The sequence below is a fragment of the Vipera ursinii genome (assembly GCF_947247035.1).
Source record: "Vipera ursinii genome assembly, chromosome: 2".
Lineage (NCBI taxonomy): Eukaryota > Metazoa > Chordata > Lepidosauria > Squamata > Viperidae > Vipera > Vipera ursinii.
The window spans coordinates 216,081,286-216,098,991 of NC_139513.1; the positions used below are offsets into that span (position 1 = coordinate 216,081,286).

Genomic DNA, 17,706 nt, shown 5'->3' on the forward strand with positions numbered 1-17,706 from the left:
CCAAAGAATTGAGGCCTTTGAACTGTGGTGCTGGAGAAGACTTCTGCGAGTCCCTTGGACTGCAAGGTGATCAAACCGGTCAGTCCTAGAGGATATCAACCCTGATTGCTCTTTAGAAGGCCAGATCCTGAAGCTAAAACTCAAATACTTTGGCCACCTAATGAGAAGGAATGACTCACTGGAGAAGAGCCTAATGCTGGGAAAGATTGAGGGCAATAGAAGAAGGGGACGACAGAGAATGAGGTGGCTGGATGGAGTCACTGAAGCAGTAGGCGTGAGCCTAAATGGACTCCAGAAGATGGAGGACAGAAAGGCCTGGAGGAACGTTGTCCATGGGGTTGCAATGGGTCGGACATGACTTCGCAGCTGCTAACAACAACAACAACAACAATCATATTTTCACAAGAGAATCAAGTAAGGCATGATGTTGCTCAAAGCTATACTGCATGCTAGCTAAATGCACTTACAGATAGTTCTCTACTTACAACAGTTCATTTAGTATCTGTTCAAAGTTACAGCGGCACTGAAAATAGTGACCTATGACCATTTTTCACACTTATGACCATTGCAGAACCCCCATGGGTGATTTACATTCGGATGCTTGACAATGGATTCACATTTATGACGGTTGCAGTGTCCCCGGGGTCTTGCGATCCCCTTTTGTGACTTTCTGACAAGCGAAGTCAATGGGGAAGCCAGATTCACTTAACAAATGTGTGGCTAATTTGTGTGACCACAGTGATTCACTTAATGAATGTGGCAAGAAAAAGTCATAAAAATGGGACAAAACTCCCTTAACAAATTTCTCACTTAGCAACATAAATTCTGGGCTCAATTGTGGTCATAAGTTGAGGACTATCTGTACTTGGAAGCTGCAAGAACATCGGGAGGTTTTCTGAATTTACTTCTTTTAGGAAAAGGCAGGGAGATAACTGGCCAGTAATTCAATAAAATAAATTGTTTACCATACCTTATTTCAATATTCCTTTTGATTTGGACTTGACATTGAGTTTAAGGGTCATAAGGCAGTGACTGACTTACAATTATTTGTTGAGTAACTGTTCAAAATTAGAATGGAACTGAAAAAAGTGACTTTTGACCGGTTTTCACAGTTAAGGTCATCGCAGCATCCCCTATAGTCATGTGAACCAAATCCGGAGGCTTGGCAACTGGCATGTATTTGTGACAGTTGCAGGATCCCAGTGTCACATGGGCAACCTTCCCAGCCAACGTCCGACAAGCAAAGGCAATGGGAGAAGCTGGATTTGCTTACGGAACGCACGGTTCATTTAACAACTAGTGATTCACTTAACTGTGGGGGAAAAACAGTTGTAAAATGAAATGCGACTCACTTAACAAATGCCTTATTTAGCCACCTAAATTCTGATCTCAATTGTGGTCATAAGTTGGGGGCTACCTGTAAAAGGTAAGCTGCCCTGGATGCACAGAACTGTCACCTGTTCTGTGGTTCTGTCAGGCTGTAAGTCCAGTTACTATGGTGATATACTGAAGATTAAAGCTTTTATGCCACTTTAAGAAGCTGTCTTCTTGACTGTATCTCAGAACAAAGTAGAAAAGCAAAGCCGCATCTTACAGTGGGTGGGAAGTGGGATGGACTGTCTGAAAAAGTTCCCTCTCTAAGATTTTTCCTATTATTCAGAATGTATTTGTACCTTTTGAAATTCTACAACTTTTTATGTAGACGTAATTTTTGTATGGTAAATCTCAGCTTCCAACAAGGAAAAGGAGATAAGCATTTTAGGGAAATTAAGGAAGTTAAGGATTAGAATCGTTAGGTGGGTAGCTCTCCATAAACAATTATACCAAACTAATGGAATTTGGATTGGACACAATGTATATCAAACAGTTCTCATAACAGGCGTTAATGGTGATACTCCTTGACTTTTCCTTTAAGTGCCAAATTTATTAGCTCCAGGCAGTGGTTTCGTTAGCTATTTCTGTCATATGTTTTCTCTCTCCCCTTTAAATCCAAGCTAATGTCATTTGGTGGGATAAGCTATCAAAACCAGCTGAGTCGCCAACAGATTCAGGAAAAAGAAATACATACGCAAGATGTATTGAGATCCATATGTCTCTGCTTACGAGGCAGACGTCAGGCAATGTAAAGTAAATGACACCCGATGCTTCCTGTCTTAGCCTTTCTCTCTAAAAACATGATTCTCTGCCCCAAATGTAAGTGGTCAGCAGGAAATGTAAACAAGCAGGCTACTACATTAGTCATATGAAAGACCCCAGCTGTGAATTTTGATACCTTCTCAATTCAAAATGGTTTTACATCTGGACCTCATTTCCAATGGTTCTTCTACACTACAGAGTCACCTTTTCTGTTTTAACCAGAAGACTGAAGGCCGATTCCCGCATTATGACTATTTTGGTGAAGCTGATGGAAATCTCTGTGCTGCAGAAACTTGGCATGGTTGGCTGTAATCTGTGGAAAGTGCATTGGCCATGGAGAACCCCAAGGAATTTCCACCCTTTTGCCAGTTGTCTCAAGAACCTGTGGTGCTGGCTCAGGAACTCTGGGAATTGAAGTCCACGAGTCATAAAAGAGCCAAGGTTGCCTACCCCTGCCTTAAATGGAACATCACCATGAAGAAGTATCCTTGGTTTTCTACCTGACAATCAAAACCTGAACATTTCCTGCAGGCCGTATCATAGTTTTTTCTGTGATCTAAGAGAGATACAGAGTGAAACTCTATGAGCAAAACCCAAGTTAACAGCAAGCAACTAAGGAATGAAGGAGAAATAGAAGCATTATCAGTACTTTAAATACAGGTAGTCCTTGACCTACGAACATTTGTTAAGTGACTGAAATTACAGTGGCACCAAAGAAAGTTACTTATCACTGTTTTTCACACTTACGACTGTTGGAGCACCCATATAGTCATGTGATTAAAATTCTGGCACTAGGCAACATATTTATGACAGTTGCGGTGTCCTGGAGTCATGTGATTGCCTTTTGCGACCTTCTGACAGGACAAGTCAATGGGGAAGCCAGATTCACTTAACAACCACATTACTAACTTAACAACTGCAGTGATTCACTTAACAACTGGGGCAAGAAAGGTCATAAAATGGGGCAAAATGAATTTAACAACTGTCTTGGTTAGCAACAGAAAATCTTTTTTTAAATACCACTACCACTAACCTAAGATTTTATCTTTGACTGAATCTTCACATTTCAGTGAGTAGAAAGTTTAGGGCATTAGTACGAGGTTAATCTATAACACATCCTATATGCTAGATGTTAACTGAGGTTGGACTAGAAGACCTCCAAGGTCCCTTCCAACTCTGCTGGGCTGTCATTCTATTATTCTGTCAAATATTTTGAAATCTCAAGCCTCTGACTTTGAGATGGATCCTGGCGACATTAGCTGGATCAGGCAGAGATGACTGATTTCAATGAAGCCTAAATGGATTCAAGTACATTGCTTCCACAATCCAGTATGTGGGAAACAAGGAAATGAGAGAAACTGCAAATTGAACTCACCTCCACCACAAGCCTCAGAACATTCAGTGAAGCCTTCATATTCCCAGTCGTAAAGTTCATCAAAATCTTGTGAGCCTCTAAAGATCAGGTCAGCCTCTTCAGCAGTTTCTCCGTTGCATGGACCACCGTAACAAGCTCGTTCAGACACTGGTTTGGGCCCTTCACACTCATCAATGGGCAAATCTGCCACAGACTGAGAGAAGGACAGCAGAACCTGGCACTTCACCAACCGCACCTGGACGCCCGCCCCACAGGTCACACTGCAGGCAGACCAGTCCTCAGGAATGAACCTGTGGTAGTGAAGCCATTATGAGAGGAGAAAGACAGAACATAAGAGCAATCGATGGGCAGGACAGACACACTTCAAATCATTCACTGCCCCCTCTCCTCAAGTGATGCAACTATAGAAGCGCCTGTCCATGGATTCAGGATAAGCATATCCATGGCTCATACTAACCATAGAACACAATCTTCATTCTAAAGACTGCTCCAGAAGATCTGCTCCTGAAGACGTTTCAGGGCCACCTATCTTTTTACATTTAAGCATAGAAAGGTGCCTTAAGGATAGCTGCCCACACCAAAGGAGTCCAACTGGGATGCATTAGTACTTACCATTTTCTATAGCTAAATGATCTTGGATGGAGATAAGGCTCACATTTTAAAATGTTTGTGTGGTAAACACAGTTTTGGAATGTTTATCTCAATTAGCTAACTTACCACATTTACCTCATCTTCCTATAAATGTCACCAAGACTGCATACAACATAAGTAACAAAACACATAGCAACGATCCAATAAATTTAAAAAATTAAAATATTAAACAAGTGTAAAACAGTATCGAAAGTCTACTGCTAACACGGTTTTAAAGGTTTAGTTCTTCTTTAGTGCCCCCCTCTCCTGGGTGCGACCTGCCTCCTTAAATGTTGATGACCTTGATGACGGGCCCGAGTTTTGGGTCTCTGAGAGATGGCTGGGCAGGGGCAGGGGCTATCCATGTAATTCTAGAAAGCCTCTGATTATTTTTTTATCCAAATTTTTTATAAGGTTAGGGAGCGGGGTGGGAGATAGCGGTGGGTTGGCTATGGGGGGTGGCCGATCTACCATGGTTCAGACCAGCCTTGGGTCTGATGGCACGGGGGGAGAACGGGGTGGCGTTGTCGCCGGGGCTCATGAGCGGGTCGTGGGATTATCAATTCCCACGACGGGGAAAGGCAGCAGGCGGATAGACAGGGGGCCGTATCGTTACCGGGAGGGCCGTCCCCGCTATTTGCAAGCGGTGAGGCGCTCCGACCCTCTGCTTCTTCCCCGAGGTTCCGGGAGCGAGGATGTGCAGCCTCCTGAGCTCCGGCTGGTGTACCTGAATGCCAGGTCCGTGGTTAATAAAGCTCCCCTCGTTAGGGATTTAGTTGAGGGTGAGCAGGCGGACCTGGCTTGCATCACGGAGACTTGGTTGGGCCCAGAGGGTGGGGTCCCTTTGGTTGACCTCTGCCCACCAGGCTTCCGGGTGCTGCACCGGCCAAGAGCTCAAGGTAGGGGTGGGGGAGTGGCGGTTATTATTAGGGAGACCTTATGTCCGCGGGAGACCACCGTTTCTCAGATAGTCGGGTGTGAGTCTCTCTTTGTGAGATTTGGTTCGGGGGCGCAGTTGGGTTTGCTGCTGACGTACATTTCGCCTAGTCGTACAGCGGCAGCCCTGCCCGAGCTGCTTGATATCCTCTCAGAGTTGGTGGTTGAGTTTCCCAAACTTATAGTTTTGGGAGACTTCAATCTACCATCCCTGGGAGGCTCATCTGAGCTAGCTCGGGAGTTCATAGCTTCCATGACGGCCATGGACCTGACGCAAGTAATTTCTGAACCAACTCATGAGGGAGGCCACACTCTTGACCTGATTTTTTTATCTAGACGGTGGTTGGATGATCTTGGTGGGGGCTCTCCATTTATTATGCCCCTGTCATGGACCGATCATCATCTCCTGCGGATGGTCTTCCGTTTTGCCACCCCCCGCCGTGGGGATACGGAACCAATTAGATGGTACCGCCCCAGACGCTTAATGGATCCTGATAGATTCCAAGCGGCGCTGGGGTCCCCACCTGCCTCCATTGCTCACAGCTCGGCGGATGCCTTAGTGGAAACCTGGGAAAGGGCAGCCACTGAGGCACTTGACCGGGTTGTACCCTTGCGGCCCCTGACCCGGCGCAGATCCCAGCAAGCTCCATGGTTCTCCGCGGAGCTCCGGGAGATGAAGCGTCGGAAACGGGGCCTAGAGAGCTGTTGGAGGTCGAGCCGATCCGAACCCGACCGGTTGCGGTTAAGAACCTATATTAGGTCTTATCTCGCAGCGATGAGGGTGGCGAGGTGTAATTACTTCTCTACCCTCATTGCGTCCGCAGATAATCACCCGGCCGCCCTGTTTAGGGTGACTCGCTCGCTCCTTAATCAGGAGGTGAGGGAGGATCCCTTGCAGGGTCGTGCTGAGGAATTTAGTCAACATCTGTCGGATAAAATCGCTCGGATTCGGACCGGTTTGGACTCCAGCTGGGCAGAGTCAGGCGATCAGGACACGGACGGTCTTGTCAATGTTATCTGGGAAGAGTTTGATTCTGTGACCCCTGATGAAGTGGACAGGATTATGGGGAGGCTGAGCTCCTCCACATGTTTGTTGGATCCGTGCCCTTCCTGGCTGGTTTATGCAGCTAGGGAGAGGACACGAGGCTGGCTCCAGGCGGTTATATCTGCTTCTTTGAGGGTTGTTTCCCCACCGTCTTGAAGGAGGCGGTGGTGAGACCTCTCCTCAAGAAGCCTGCCTTGGACCCAGCTGTATTGAACAACTTTCGTCCAGTCTCCAACCTTCGCTTTCTTGCGAAGGTTGTTGAGAGTGTGGTGGCGCATCAGCTCCCTCTGGTCCTGGATGAAGCGGATTATCTGGACCCCTACCAATCGGGTTTCAGGCCCGGGTACAGCACGGAGACGGCATTGGTCGCTCTGGTGAATGATCTCTGGAGGGCTCGGGACAGGGGATATTCCTCTGTCCTAGTCCTATTAGACCTCTCGGCGGCTTTCGATACCATCGACCATGGTATCTTGCTGCGGCGTCTCAGGGGATTGGGAGTGGGAGGCACGGTTCTTCGGTGGTTCTCCTCCTATCTCCTGGGACGTTCGCAGTCGGTGTTGGCAGGGGGGCAGAGATCGGCCCCTAGGTCTCTCGTTTGTGGAGTTCCTCAGGGGTCGGTTCTCTCGCCTCTCCTGTTCAACATCTACATGAAACCGCTGGGTGAGATCATTCGTGGTTTTGGAGTTGGGTATCATCAATATGCCGATGATACCCAACTTTTCTTTTCGACCCCAAACCACCCCAGTGATGCCCTCGCTGTGATGTCCCGTTGCCTGGAGGCGGTTCGGGTCTGGATGGGGAGGAACAGACTTCAGCTCAACCCTGACAAGACTGAGTGGCTGTGCATTCCGGCATCCCGGGACATTCAAAATGTTCCATCTCTTTCTATGGGTGGTGAGCTTTTACCCCCCATGGATAGGGCTCGCAACTTGGGAGTCCTCCTAGATTCACGGCTTACCCTAGAAGATCATGTAGTGGCCGTGACTAGGGGGGCTTTTGCCCAGGTTCGCCTGGTGCGCCAGTTGCGGCCCTATCTGGACCGGGATGCCCTGTGCACGGTCACTCATGCGCTCGTGACCTCTCGCCTTGACTACTGTAATGCTCTCTACATGGGGCTTCCCTTGAAGACCACTCGGAGGCTCCAACTGGTACAGAATGCGGCCGCGAGAGTTGTCTTGGGAGTTTCCCGGTACTCCCATGTTACACCTTTGCTCCGCGAGCTGCATTGGTTACCAGTTGTCTTCCGGGTGAGGTTCAAGGTCTTGGTTATGATCTTTAAGTCCCTACATGGCATGGGTCCGGGGTACCTCGGGGACCACCTGCTGCCGGCTTCAACTCCCCTCCGCCCTGTGCGTTCCCACAGAGAGGGCCTCCTCAGGGTGCCTCCGGTCAGGGAATGTCGACTGGCGGCCCCCAGGGGGAGAGCCTTCTCTGTGGGTGCCCCGGCTTTGTGGAACCAACTGCCGGTGGAGCTCCGGACGGCATCGGACCTCCGAACTTTCCGTCGTGGTCTGAAGACCCATTTGTTTGAATTGGCCGGTCTGGCCTGATGGGGGAGCTGGGTTTTAAATTGTCATTTTAGATTGCATTATTGTTTTTTAATTGGGCACTGATTTAATCTTTGTTTTAACTTTTGTATAGTATTGTATTTTTATTTATATGCCCTGTGAACCGCCCTGAGTCCCCAGGGAGAAGGGCGGTATATAAATTAAATTAACATTAACAATTAACATTAACTTTGAGAACACTGGCCCAAATTTCTGGCTAAAAAGCTAAAGATCTTTCCGTTTATGGTTTCATTCTACTTTAAATGAGTATCTTTATCTTTTAATAAATGATGATACTATAAAAGTGTGTTTGATACTTCAGTAATTCCAGCTCCCATTCTATGTATTTACTAACATATTGATAACATGTATGGACCACTTGGTCTCATTTTCCAGCAGAGAAAAATGGGAGAGATGGTCTTAAAGAAAGGGTAGTTTTATAATTCTGTGCTCCCATGATTGCTCTTGGCGATGTTACACCATACATGGTTATTCTAACAATTCCATTGTTGGCAGACAGACTTTATGGTTAAAAAAATGTAAGTTTTCACAGAAAACTATTTAAAAATATTTCTATCACTGCTCACAGTAAGAGCAAAACACATAGATGTTTATCCAGTAGGTGTGAACAACTGCATAAATTATACTCGTTATTAATGAAGTCACAGTGTACTATATTAATGTATAACAGAAATACAAGAAATAACATCAGGACGTTTCTGTTTCCTGAACAGTTATTTTACATGTTGAATTATGAACCTAGAAAGGTAGGTTTATACTATGTAATGTTTGTTTCAAAAGCATAAAGAGACTTTACTGTATGTGGCAGGGAGCAATAAAATATAGCATGTTTGGATTAGAAAGTCAATGTTTGCTAATAATAATGTTTAAGCCTAGTGATAGTGCTGCTTTGCTAAATTTCAGAAAGAAGGAGAGCTTCCCATGTTATATATACAATTCTCTAAGTTGGTCATAAGCAAGTGTTACCTTTCAGCTATTGAACAGTACTTTCACTGCTTCATAAAAATATTTTATGGCCAAAATCAGAGCTCTGCATAAACGGAAGTTAACAGTCATAAATATTGATTATACCGATTATGAAATTAGATAAAAACATTTTTAGCTTTAGAAAACTGGAATCGTTGTTAATTCCCAGAGTGCCACAATTTAATGTAGTAAGGAACTTAATACAATGGTACCTCAGTACTCAGCTGCTTCAAAACTTCTCAGATTTAGTACTCAAGGTATTTTGATGGAAAATGTTGTCCTGGTTTGTTTGGTACTCGATGTGCTGCAATAGGAAAAGGGGGATGACCGGGGAGAATGGACAAAAAGTCTGCCAGGCCAGGCAGGTCACTGACATAGGAAAAGGGACAGACAGGAAGTCCTTACCGGCCGAAACAAAGGGTCATGTGGTAAGCCAGATGGCTTGTTTGGCACTCATCGTTTTTAATACTCGTTGCACCTCCCAGAACCAATTAATATTGAGTACTAAGGTACCACTGTATTCAATCATCATGTAGAACAAAACTGAACTCTCTACATCTATTTCATGTTAAAAGCAAATGGCAATCCCTAAAATTTATTCATGTATTTATTAGTTTTCGATTTTGTTCCATGCTGATTTCAAAAAGTTTATATTAAATGTTGGAAGCTAAAAGTATTAGGGTCAAAAAAGTATATGCTTTCAGTGTTATGTAGCTGAAAGACTTGTATTTCACAACTGTAATTTCATCATATTTATAAAACTCTTCTGTGTTTTTTTTTTGGCTTCTCTCTGTACAATGTTTTGGCTTTAGTTTCCATAAAAATGCTTCAGAATATGTGAGAATGCAAATGTACCACCTCTCTGACACTCTTTGAAGTAATTGTGGCTTTTTCCAGAATTGACTGATAGTCAATGCTTGAAAAGGTGGCGGAATGGTGCTATATTCATGAATATACACAATGCACTTTGAAATACCCTTTGAGAATTAAATCCAGAGGGCTGCACAGCCATTTTCTATTGTAGTACATGAACATTCAAGCCCAACAATTAAGCATATAATGTTTTTGGAGAAATTAAATGAAAAGCAAACTGCTCCGTTTTCTTCTATGGATTGAAGGTCACTTTAGACCGCATTTTAATGTGGTTTTAAAGAATATAAAATTTTGGAGTTATGGCAAGACTGTATAATCTAAGGCATGGGTGTCAAACTCGCCATGTCACGTGACATGTCGTGACGTATCGTGATTTTTTTTTTGTGTTGCTGGAGCTGGGGTGGGCGTGGCCTCCATATGATGCACTCAATGGGTGGCAGTTTGACACCCCTGATCTAAGGCCTCTTTTCTTTGAAATATTAAGTTTTGTTCAATTATTTCAGAAAGAAATGACTTTTTTTAAAACTTAAAAAAATCAATGTGATTCAAATTCAAATTCCATGTTGGAACATGTAGCTCCTCATAGAAAAATCACCTCATGAATAAATAAATATTATAATAGCCTCTGCTTTTTAAATACTGTAGATACTGTGAGAATAACTATCTTAGCTTGTAGGGAAAATAGCATTAACTTTTAAATTCTCTACAACAGACTGTAGAAGATGTTTAAAATTATGAGAAAATGATGACAAGGAGAATGGAGAAGTTAAAAGAAACATTATACAGTTGCAAGAAAAAGTATGTGAACCCTTTTGGATTATGTGGTTTTTTGCATGAATTGGCCATAAAATGCGCTCTAAACGTCATGTAAGTCACAACAATAGAAAAACACAGTCTCCTTAAAATAATAGTACACAAACATTAGCTGTTGTCATGTTTTAATTGAAGATAAGATGGAAACATTCACAGTGCAGGATGGAAAAAGTATGTGAACCTTTGGACTTAATAACTGGTTGACCCTCCTTTGGCAGCAATAACCTCAAGCAAACGTTTCCTGTAGTTGCAGATCAGACCTGCACAACGATCTGGAGTAATTTTGGACCACTCCTCTGCACAAAACTGTTTCAGTGTAGCAATATTCTTGGGATGTCTGGTGTGAATCGCTCTCTTAAGGTCATGCCACAGCATTTCAATCGGGTTGAGGTCAGGACTCTGACTGGGCCACTCCAGAACGTGTATTCTGTTCTGTTGAAGCCATTGTTTTGTTAAATTACTTGTATGCTTTGGGTCATTGTCCTGTTGCATCACCCATCCTCTGCGGAGCTCCAGTGGCGGACAGATGGTCGTATGTTTTCCTGCAAAATGTCCTGATAAACTCTGGAATACATTTTCCCATCAATGACAACAATCCGTCCAGGCCCTGAGGCAGCAAAGCAGCCCCAAACCATGATGCTCCCTCCGCCATGTTTTACTTTGGGGATGAGGTTTTGATGTTGCTGTGCTGTGCCATTTTTTCTCCACACATAGTGTTGTGGGTTTTTCCCAGACAACTCAATTTTGGTTTCATCTGTCCATGTTTGAAGTTTGCAAAAGAGCACCTGGATGTTCCACAGCATTACTGGCAAAATATACTGTGGACAAATGAAACCAAAATTGAGTTGTCTGGGAAAAACACACAACACTATGTGTGGAGAAAAAATGGCACAGCACAGCAACATCAAAACCTCATCCCCAAAGTAAAACATGGCGGAGGGAGCATCATGGTTTGGGGCTGCTTTGCTGCCTCAGGGCCTGGACGGATTGTTGTCATTGATGGGAAAATGTATTCCAGAGTTTATCAGGACATTTTGCAGGAAAACGTACGACCATCTGTCCGCCACTGGAGCTCCGCAGAGGATGGGTGATGCAACAGGACAATGACCCAAAGCATACAAGTAATTCAACAAAACAATGGCTTCAACAGAACAGAATACACGTTCTGGAGTGGCCCAGTCAGAGTCCTGACCTCAACCCGATTGAAATGCTGTGGCATGACCTTAAGAGAGCGATTCACACCAGACATCCCAAGAATATTGCTACACTGAAACAGTTTTGTGCAGAGGAGTGGTCCAAAATTATTCCAGATCGTTGTGCAGGTCTGATCTGCAACTACAGGAAACGTTTGGTTGAGGTTATTGCTGCCAAAGGAGAGTCAACCAGTTATTAAGTCCAAAGGTTCACATACTTTTTCCATCCTGCACTGTGAATGTTTCCATCTTATCTTCAATTAAAACATGACAACAACTAATGTTTGTGTACTATTATTTTAAGGAGACTGTGTTTTTCTATTGTTGTGACTTACATGACGTTTAGAGCGCATTTTATGGCCAATTCATGCAAAAAACCACATAATCCCAAAGGGTTCACATACTTTTTCTTGCAACTGTATATAATTTGATGAAAATTTTTCCCTTAACTGTTTCAATGGACAAGAGATAACAACCATTACGATCCTCAATCTTCACTTGGAAGACGCAGTCATGAATATCTACAGTTAATAGTCTTAAAGAGCAATTTATAAACAGATGAGTCCATGCCTAAATGTATCAAATAATACCTATTTATATAATTTAATGCTACCTCTAAAGTAAGAATGCTCAGGATTTTGGATGAGCAAGCTACAGACTCCTTTGTTGTTGTTTTTTTTAAAAAAACAACTTAATGCAAAAGCAAAATGAACAAGCATTTGTGATCGTTACATTGATTGGAAATACTCTTTTTGCTGTTCCTAAATTATACTAAATGCTTTCCATGCAGTAACTAAAGGTCAGAAGAACCTGATTTAAAAAAAATACATTATGCTATGAGACTTCTGATTTTTTTTTGTCACCATAGAGTGTTTTCACAACCCTAACACAACTCTCTTCCTATAATGTCCACATAACAGCTAAGTATCTCGCACCCAGATGTAATATTTTGAATCTCCTTACCCTTATCAACATTGTAAGAAAGCAGACAAAATCTATAATCTATTATTTCCCCCAAACACTGCACAAATAGATTATTTCCTTGAGTTACAAGTTACAGGTGAATATATACAATCCAGAGTCCAGATGCATGGACTTCAAATCAATCATCTGGCCGAGGAATTCTGGGAGTTGAGGTTCACACATCTAAAAGTTGCTACGGTTGAGAACCCCTGGTCTATGGAAATGACAACTGGATTTCAAAGAAAAAGAAATGGAAGGGTATTTATGATTTTTAACACCGATGTTGTGGAAGATTCTTGAGAACCCCATAGGCAGCCAAGAAATAAAACATACAAACCACGGAACAGACCAACCCACAGTTCTCACTGGAGGAACAAATGAGCAAGCTCAAATGATGCCACAGGAATATCAGGATAAAAATATCTCACCCTAGGTGAAATCTACCTACTAATCATTTGATGATACATAATCCATCAAGAAAAAATATTTTCTCAAGCTAAGCTGCAGGGTATTATTTTGAGCAGGATCAGAATGCCTAACTTCATCATAGGTCAGAGTAACTTCTGTTCATTGTTCTCAAAATACCTCAACGTGTGGATTAACCACATGAGCGAGCCTACAGGTCATCATCTTAACCTCCTCAGACAAGTCTAACTTCACTATAGGAAACACTGACTTCTGTTCACTTCCCAGAATACACCAGGGATATATAAATGACCAGTTTGCCCACATTCAACATTGGCCATAAGGCTGTGCCCATTGCTCTTGAGATGAAGAGCAGCAGGCTAGCTTAAGGAGATCAAGGAGGCAGGGATTTTACTACTAACACACACAAAAATGGATGAGGAAGTCCTGACGATGATCAGTAAGGACGGTATTTTCACTCTGCCTAATAAGATATCTGGCACTACTGAGATGAAAGTACTTCATATCCAGACAACTATTTAATTTATTTTGATTTTTTTTAATCCTACCTTTATTAATTTTATAAATAACTCAAGGCAGTCAATATGCTTAATACTCCCTCCTATTTTCTCCACAATAGCAGCCCTGTGAGGTAAAATGAATTGGGCTGAGAGTGTGTGACGGGCCCAAAATCATCCTGCTTTCATGCCTGAGGTGGCACTAGAATTTAGTTGCTTATTATCTTCCTGGATTCTTTTGGTAGAAAATGTCAAGGAAGCTTGTTAAAAAAAATATCTGGCTGTAACCAAGCTTGATGTAACATTTAATGATGTTTTCTGCTGATTCTAGGTCTTTTTGCAACCATGTTATTCCCTTGTGAATTTGATTCAAAGAGATGCCTGGTAGAATTTTATTGCCTTGTTGAATCAGTCCCATCACTTGGCTAATGCCATCTGGTATGCAGATACTACTGTTTGCTTCCTTCACTTTTTAAAATTTTATTTTTGCAGCTCTCACTGCATTAGTGATGGCAAAATATTAAAAGTTAAATGTGTTAGCCTACAAAACCATTTTTGAAAAAATTGAAAATGAAACCTTTAAAACTTTTCCTCCAGAACATTCTAACCAAACAAAAAACTGACAAAAACCATTCCAGTTTAAATGGCTGTAGTTCAAACGGCAGAAAAGCTGTTAAATTCGCCCAGTTGCTTGCACCCGTCCAATTCGATCAAGAAGTTTGGGTATGTAACAAGGAATGTCATGATTCTCCCTTCAGAGATTAGGATGATCCTGACCCTGTTGGCCTTTCATAAGATTGTAAAAACCTGGCTATGTGCCTGGGCCTGCGGTCCCAAGTGTGCAATATTTTTTTTTAAGCAGCAACCATATATATTTATTTGCTATTTTTTATTGTTTTATGTTTTTATGCTGTACACTGCCCGGAGTCTCTTGAGATGGGAGGCTATAGAAATCAAATAAATAAATCAAAACAAAAATAAATTAGCTTCCCAAATGCATTGGAACTTAAGGAGAAATACACTACAAATCTTCTTGTTTACATTCATTTATTTATATCCCGCCTTATTTTTTCAAAAATAACTCAAGGCAGCAAATTTACCTAATACTCCTTCCTCCTCCTATTTTCCCAGGACATTGTGAAGTAAACGTGGGCTGAGAGATTGACTGGCACAAGTTCACCAATCTTGTTTTCATGCTTAAAGCGAGATTAAAACTCATAGTCTCCCAGTTTCTAACCTGGCGCCTTAACCACTATTACCAAACTGGCTCTCCCATGCATTGCTATTTTTCAGGGATTAACATGATAAAAAAAGCAGAAGTTGGTAGCATTCATCAGCGTGGTGATGAGCAGCATCAAGCTCCTTGCAAATAGACCCAATCTTTTTTCTTTATCTAGTCTTTACAAGCTGGCAAAATAAAAAAAATAAAAAAAATGAAAAGGGCTGCTGTGAGTGTTTAATCAAAGCACTGGGTTGAGGAATGAGACCATGGAAAATCTCCATGGAGAAGGGATCCAGAAATCTTTAGGACCACAAGTGTAAAGGAAGTGTATGTGTTAAGCCTAGCAAGGGCAGAGAAGTATTCAAAAGAGAATTGTTGGTTCCTTCCCCCCTGCCAACTCCCTGTATTCTAAGAAGGAGGGAGGGAAAACGCAAGCAGACTTATAAGTCTTGGGTCTTAATAGCCCATCTCAGTAAAGGATAGTATTGTCATCCTGTGAAATTAGTTTCTACCTTATAGGGCTGAAATGCCCCTAAGGCAGGGGTAGGCAACCTTGGCACTTTTATGACTGGTGGACTTCAACTCCCAGAATTCCTGAGCCAGCCATGCTGAGGGGAAAGGGAGAGGTTTCCAAGCTGAGCCATGCTGGCGCAGGAATTCTGGGAGTTGAAGTCCACGAGTCATAAAAGAGCCAAGGTTGCCTACCCATGCCCTAGGGAATTAGAGTTAAGGGCAGGACTTAGATCATATGGTCGTAGTTGTCACCTTGACTTTTTTGACCCTTTACCCCTTTTCCCCAATTAAAAAGCTGAAGAACAGAGTCGTAGTTGCCACCTTGACTTTTTTTGATCTTCACCCCTTTCCCCAATTAAAAAGCTGAAGAATGGGGTCATAGTTGCCATCTTGACTTTTTTTACCTTCATCCCTTTCCCCAATTAAAAGGCTGAAGAATGGGGTGCAAGTAGCCAAAGGACTAAAGGAACTACCATGGCAGAAATGGCTGCTGAAGGAACTTTGCTCTGCTTTACCCAAAAACTCTTTAAGAATCTCTCATCTGGAAATCACTGCCTGTTGTGTGTGACCTGCCAATCAAACTCTCAAGGCTGCTGCCCTCCTTTCTAGATTGCAGTGAATTGAAGCTCCAGGGAATTTGCCCAGTCATGGATGGGTGAGGGGAAGGGAATGAACAATTCAAGATGGCAGCCTTGACTGTATGATTGATCAACTTCCCTCCGCCCAGTCCGCTCCCACAGAGAGGGCCTCCTCAGGGTGCCATCGGTCAGAGAATGTTGTCTGGTGGCCCCCAGGGGGAGGTCCTTCTCTGTGGGCGCGCCGGATTTGTGGAACCGTTTACCAGTTGAGCTCCGGACGGCGCCCGACCTTCGCTCTTTCCGATGCGATCTGAAGACCTACTTGTTCGAACAAGCCGGCCTGGCCTGATGGGTGATGGGTTTTGGTTTTATTATCGTTTTATGTATTTTAATGTATTGTTATATTGGGCACTTTGTTTAATCTCTTTTTAATTTTTGTATTCTTGTATTTTAGTATGTATTGCCCTGTTCACCGCCCTGAGTCCTTCGGGAGAAGGGCGGTATACAAATAATAATAATAATAATAATAATAATAATAATAATAATAATAATAATAATAATAATAATGATTGAAAGCCACCTCTTTTTCTGAGCATCACATCTGCAATATCTATCTAACCATTAACCTGCCCTTTTGGAGCAGAAGCCCCCGTGAATTAAAGGGATGGTTACTAATGAAGTCCACTATTCTGTGTCTTTTATGAGCATCTAGGATTTCTACATTTATAGACTGTACATCTACTCGTCGTTTAAAAAAAATAGATGGCTTGTGAGAATGAGCATTTAATCTGCTTGTTTATATCTATTCCTGATTTAGAGGACAGTACTCAAAAAGCATCTAACCAATGCAAAATTGCCTAGCAGTTAATATTAACTTTTTCCAAACTTCTTTTATATTTCTGCATACACTGGAAGATCTAAACTGGTATATGGCAGGACCCAGTCAGGTAAGGTTTTAGGAGTTACACTGATTTTTTTGAGTTTAGAACTGTGCAATAAAATATTTTACATGTAAATCAAAATAAAACAGCTAGTAATCATCTTCCTTTCCAGTGATATGTTTGATGACTGTTTAAGGTACAGATTTTTGAAAATTAATGAAGTGTAAATTAAATATTTCATGAAAAGCACATTAGGAAGGCCGCAGTTTAAATTAAACCATCCCTTACCATGCAGTTAAGTTATTGAAGAATTTTTTTGTTGTTGTTGGCACCAATTCTCCATTTCCTAGCACAATGAGGACCTCTTACCATCAGAAATATCTTCTTTGTAGCTACTCCATTTTAGGAAACTCCTAAGCAGGTTGGGTCAAACAGGCTATTCTGAAAGTTAGCCTGATATTTTTAACAGCCAGGATGAAGAAAAGAGGCTACCCTAACATCAGAAAGGGAGAGTAAAAAAATTCTGGTTTCTAACTGACTGTGACACGTTGGAAAGCATACAGTATTCCTGGAGACATGACAAGACAATGTTTCCCTTCCTAGAAAGGGATGGGACTCCAGCTGGCATCTGTTGCCGCCAGATGTTGCTAGTCTGCAGTTCCCATCATGGGAGACTGAGATTGGGGCTGGTCAGAATCAGGGACCAACATCTAAAGCACCCAAGAGCCACTAGTCCTGCAGTAACAGAATGTCTGCATTTATTTTCAGCATGCAGAACTAACTTGTTCTGCACGTTCTCCTGCTGAAATGAGGGTAGGATTCAAATAATCCTTTTCCAATGTAAGCAATATGGTCTTTATTTGACATATGTTGACAGTGCTAAATTCCCATTGCATGTTGAGGGGTAATTAGTTTGCTAAATACAGAATTAGAAAAACAGTTTAATAATGGAGAACAAGTGGCAAGAGCCCATAAACCAGACTGCCAAATTAAAATAAATAAAAATAGATCCAATTGTGTATCCGGAACTTCTGTTATAAATGAAGACACAAAGGAAATATACAAAAGAAAGAATAACTTGAACTTAATAT

At 42.4% G+C, this 17,706-nt stretch overlaps 1 protein-coding gene across 1 annotated transcript in view; it reads right to left on the reverse strand.

The window, feature by feature from the left end:
• Positions 1-17,706, reverse strand: part of ADAMTSL1 (ADAMTS like 1) — a gene marked incomplete at its 5' end in the record, with an annotated part of 243,354 nt that overhangs the window by 69,374 nt on the left and 156,274 nt on the right. Inside the window, one exon of the mRNA XM_083354613.1 lies at positions 3,512-3,801. Coding sequence (XP_083210739.1) covers positions 3,512-3,801 — 290 coding nt within the window. The remainder of the gene's footprint in view (positions 1-3,511; positions 3,802-17,706) is intronic.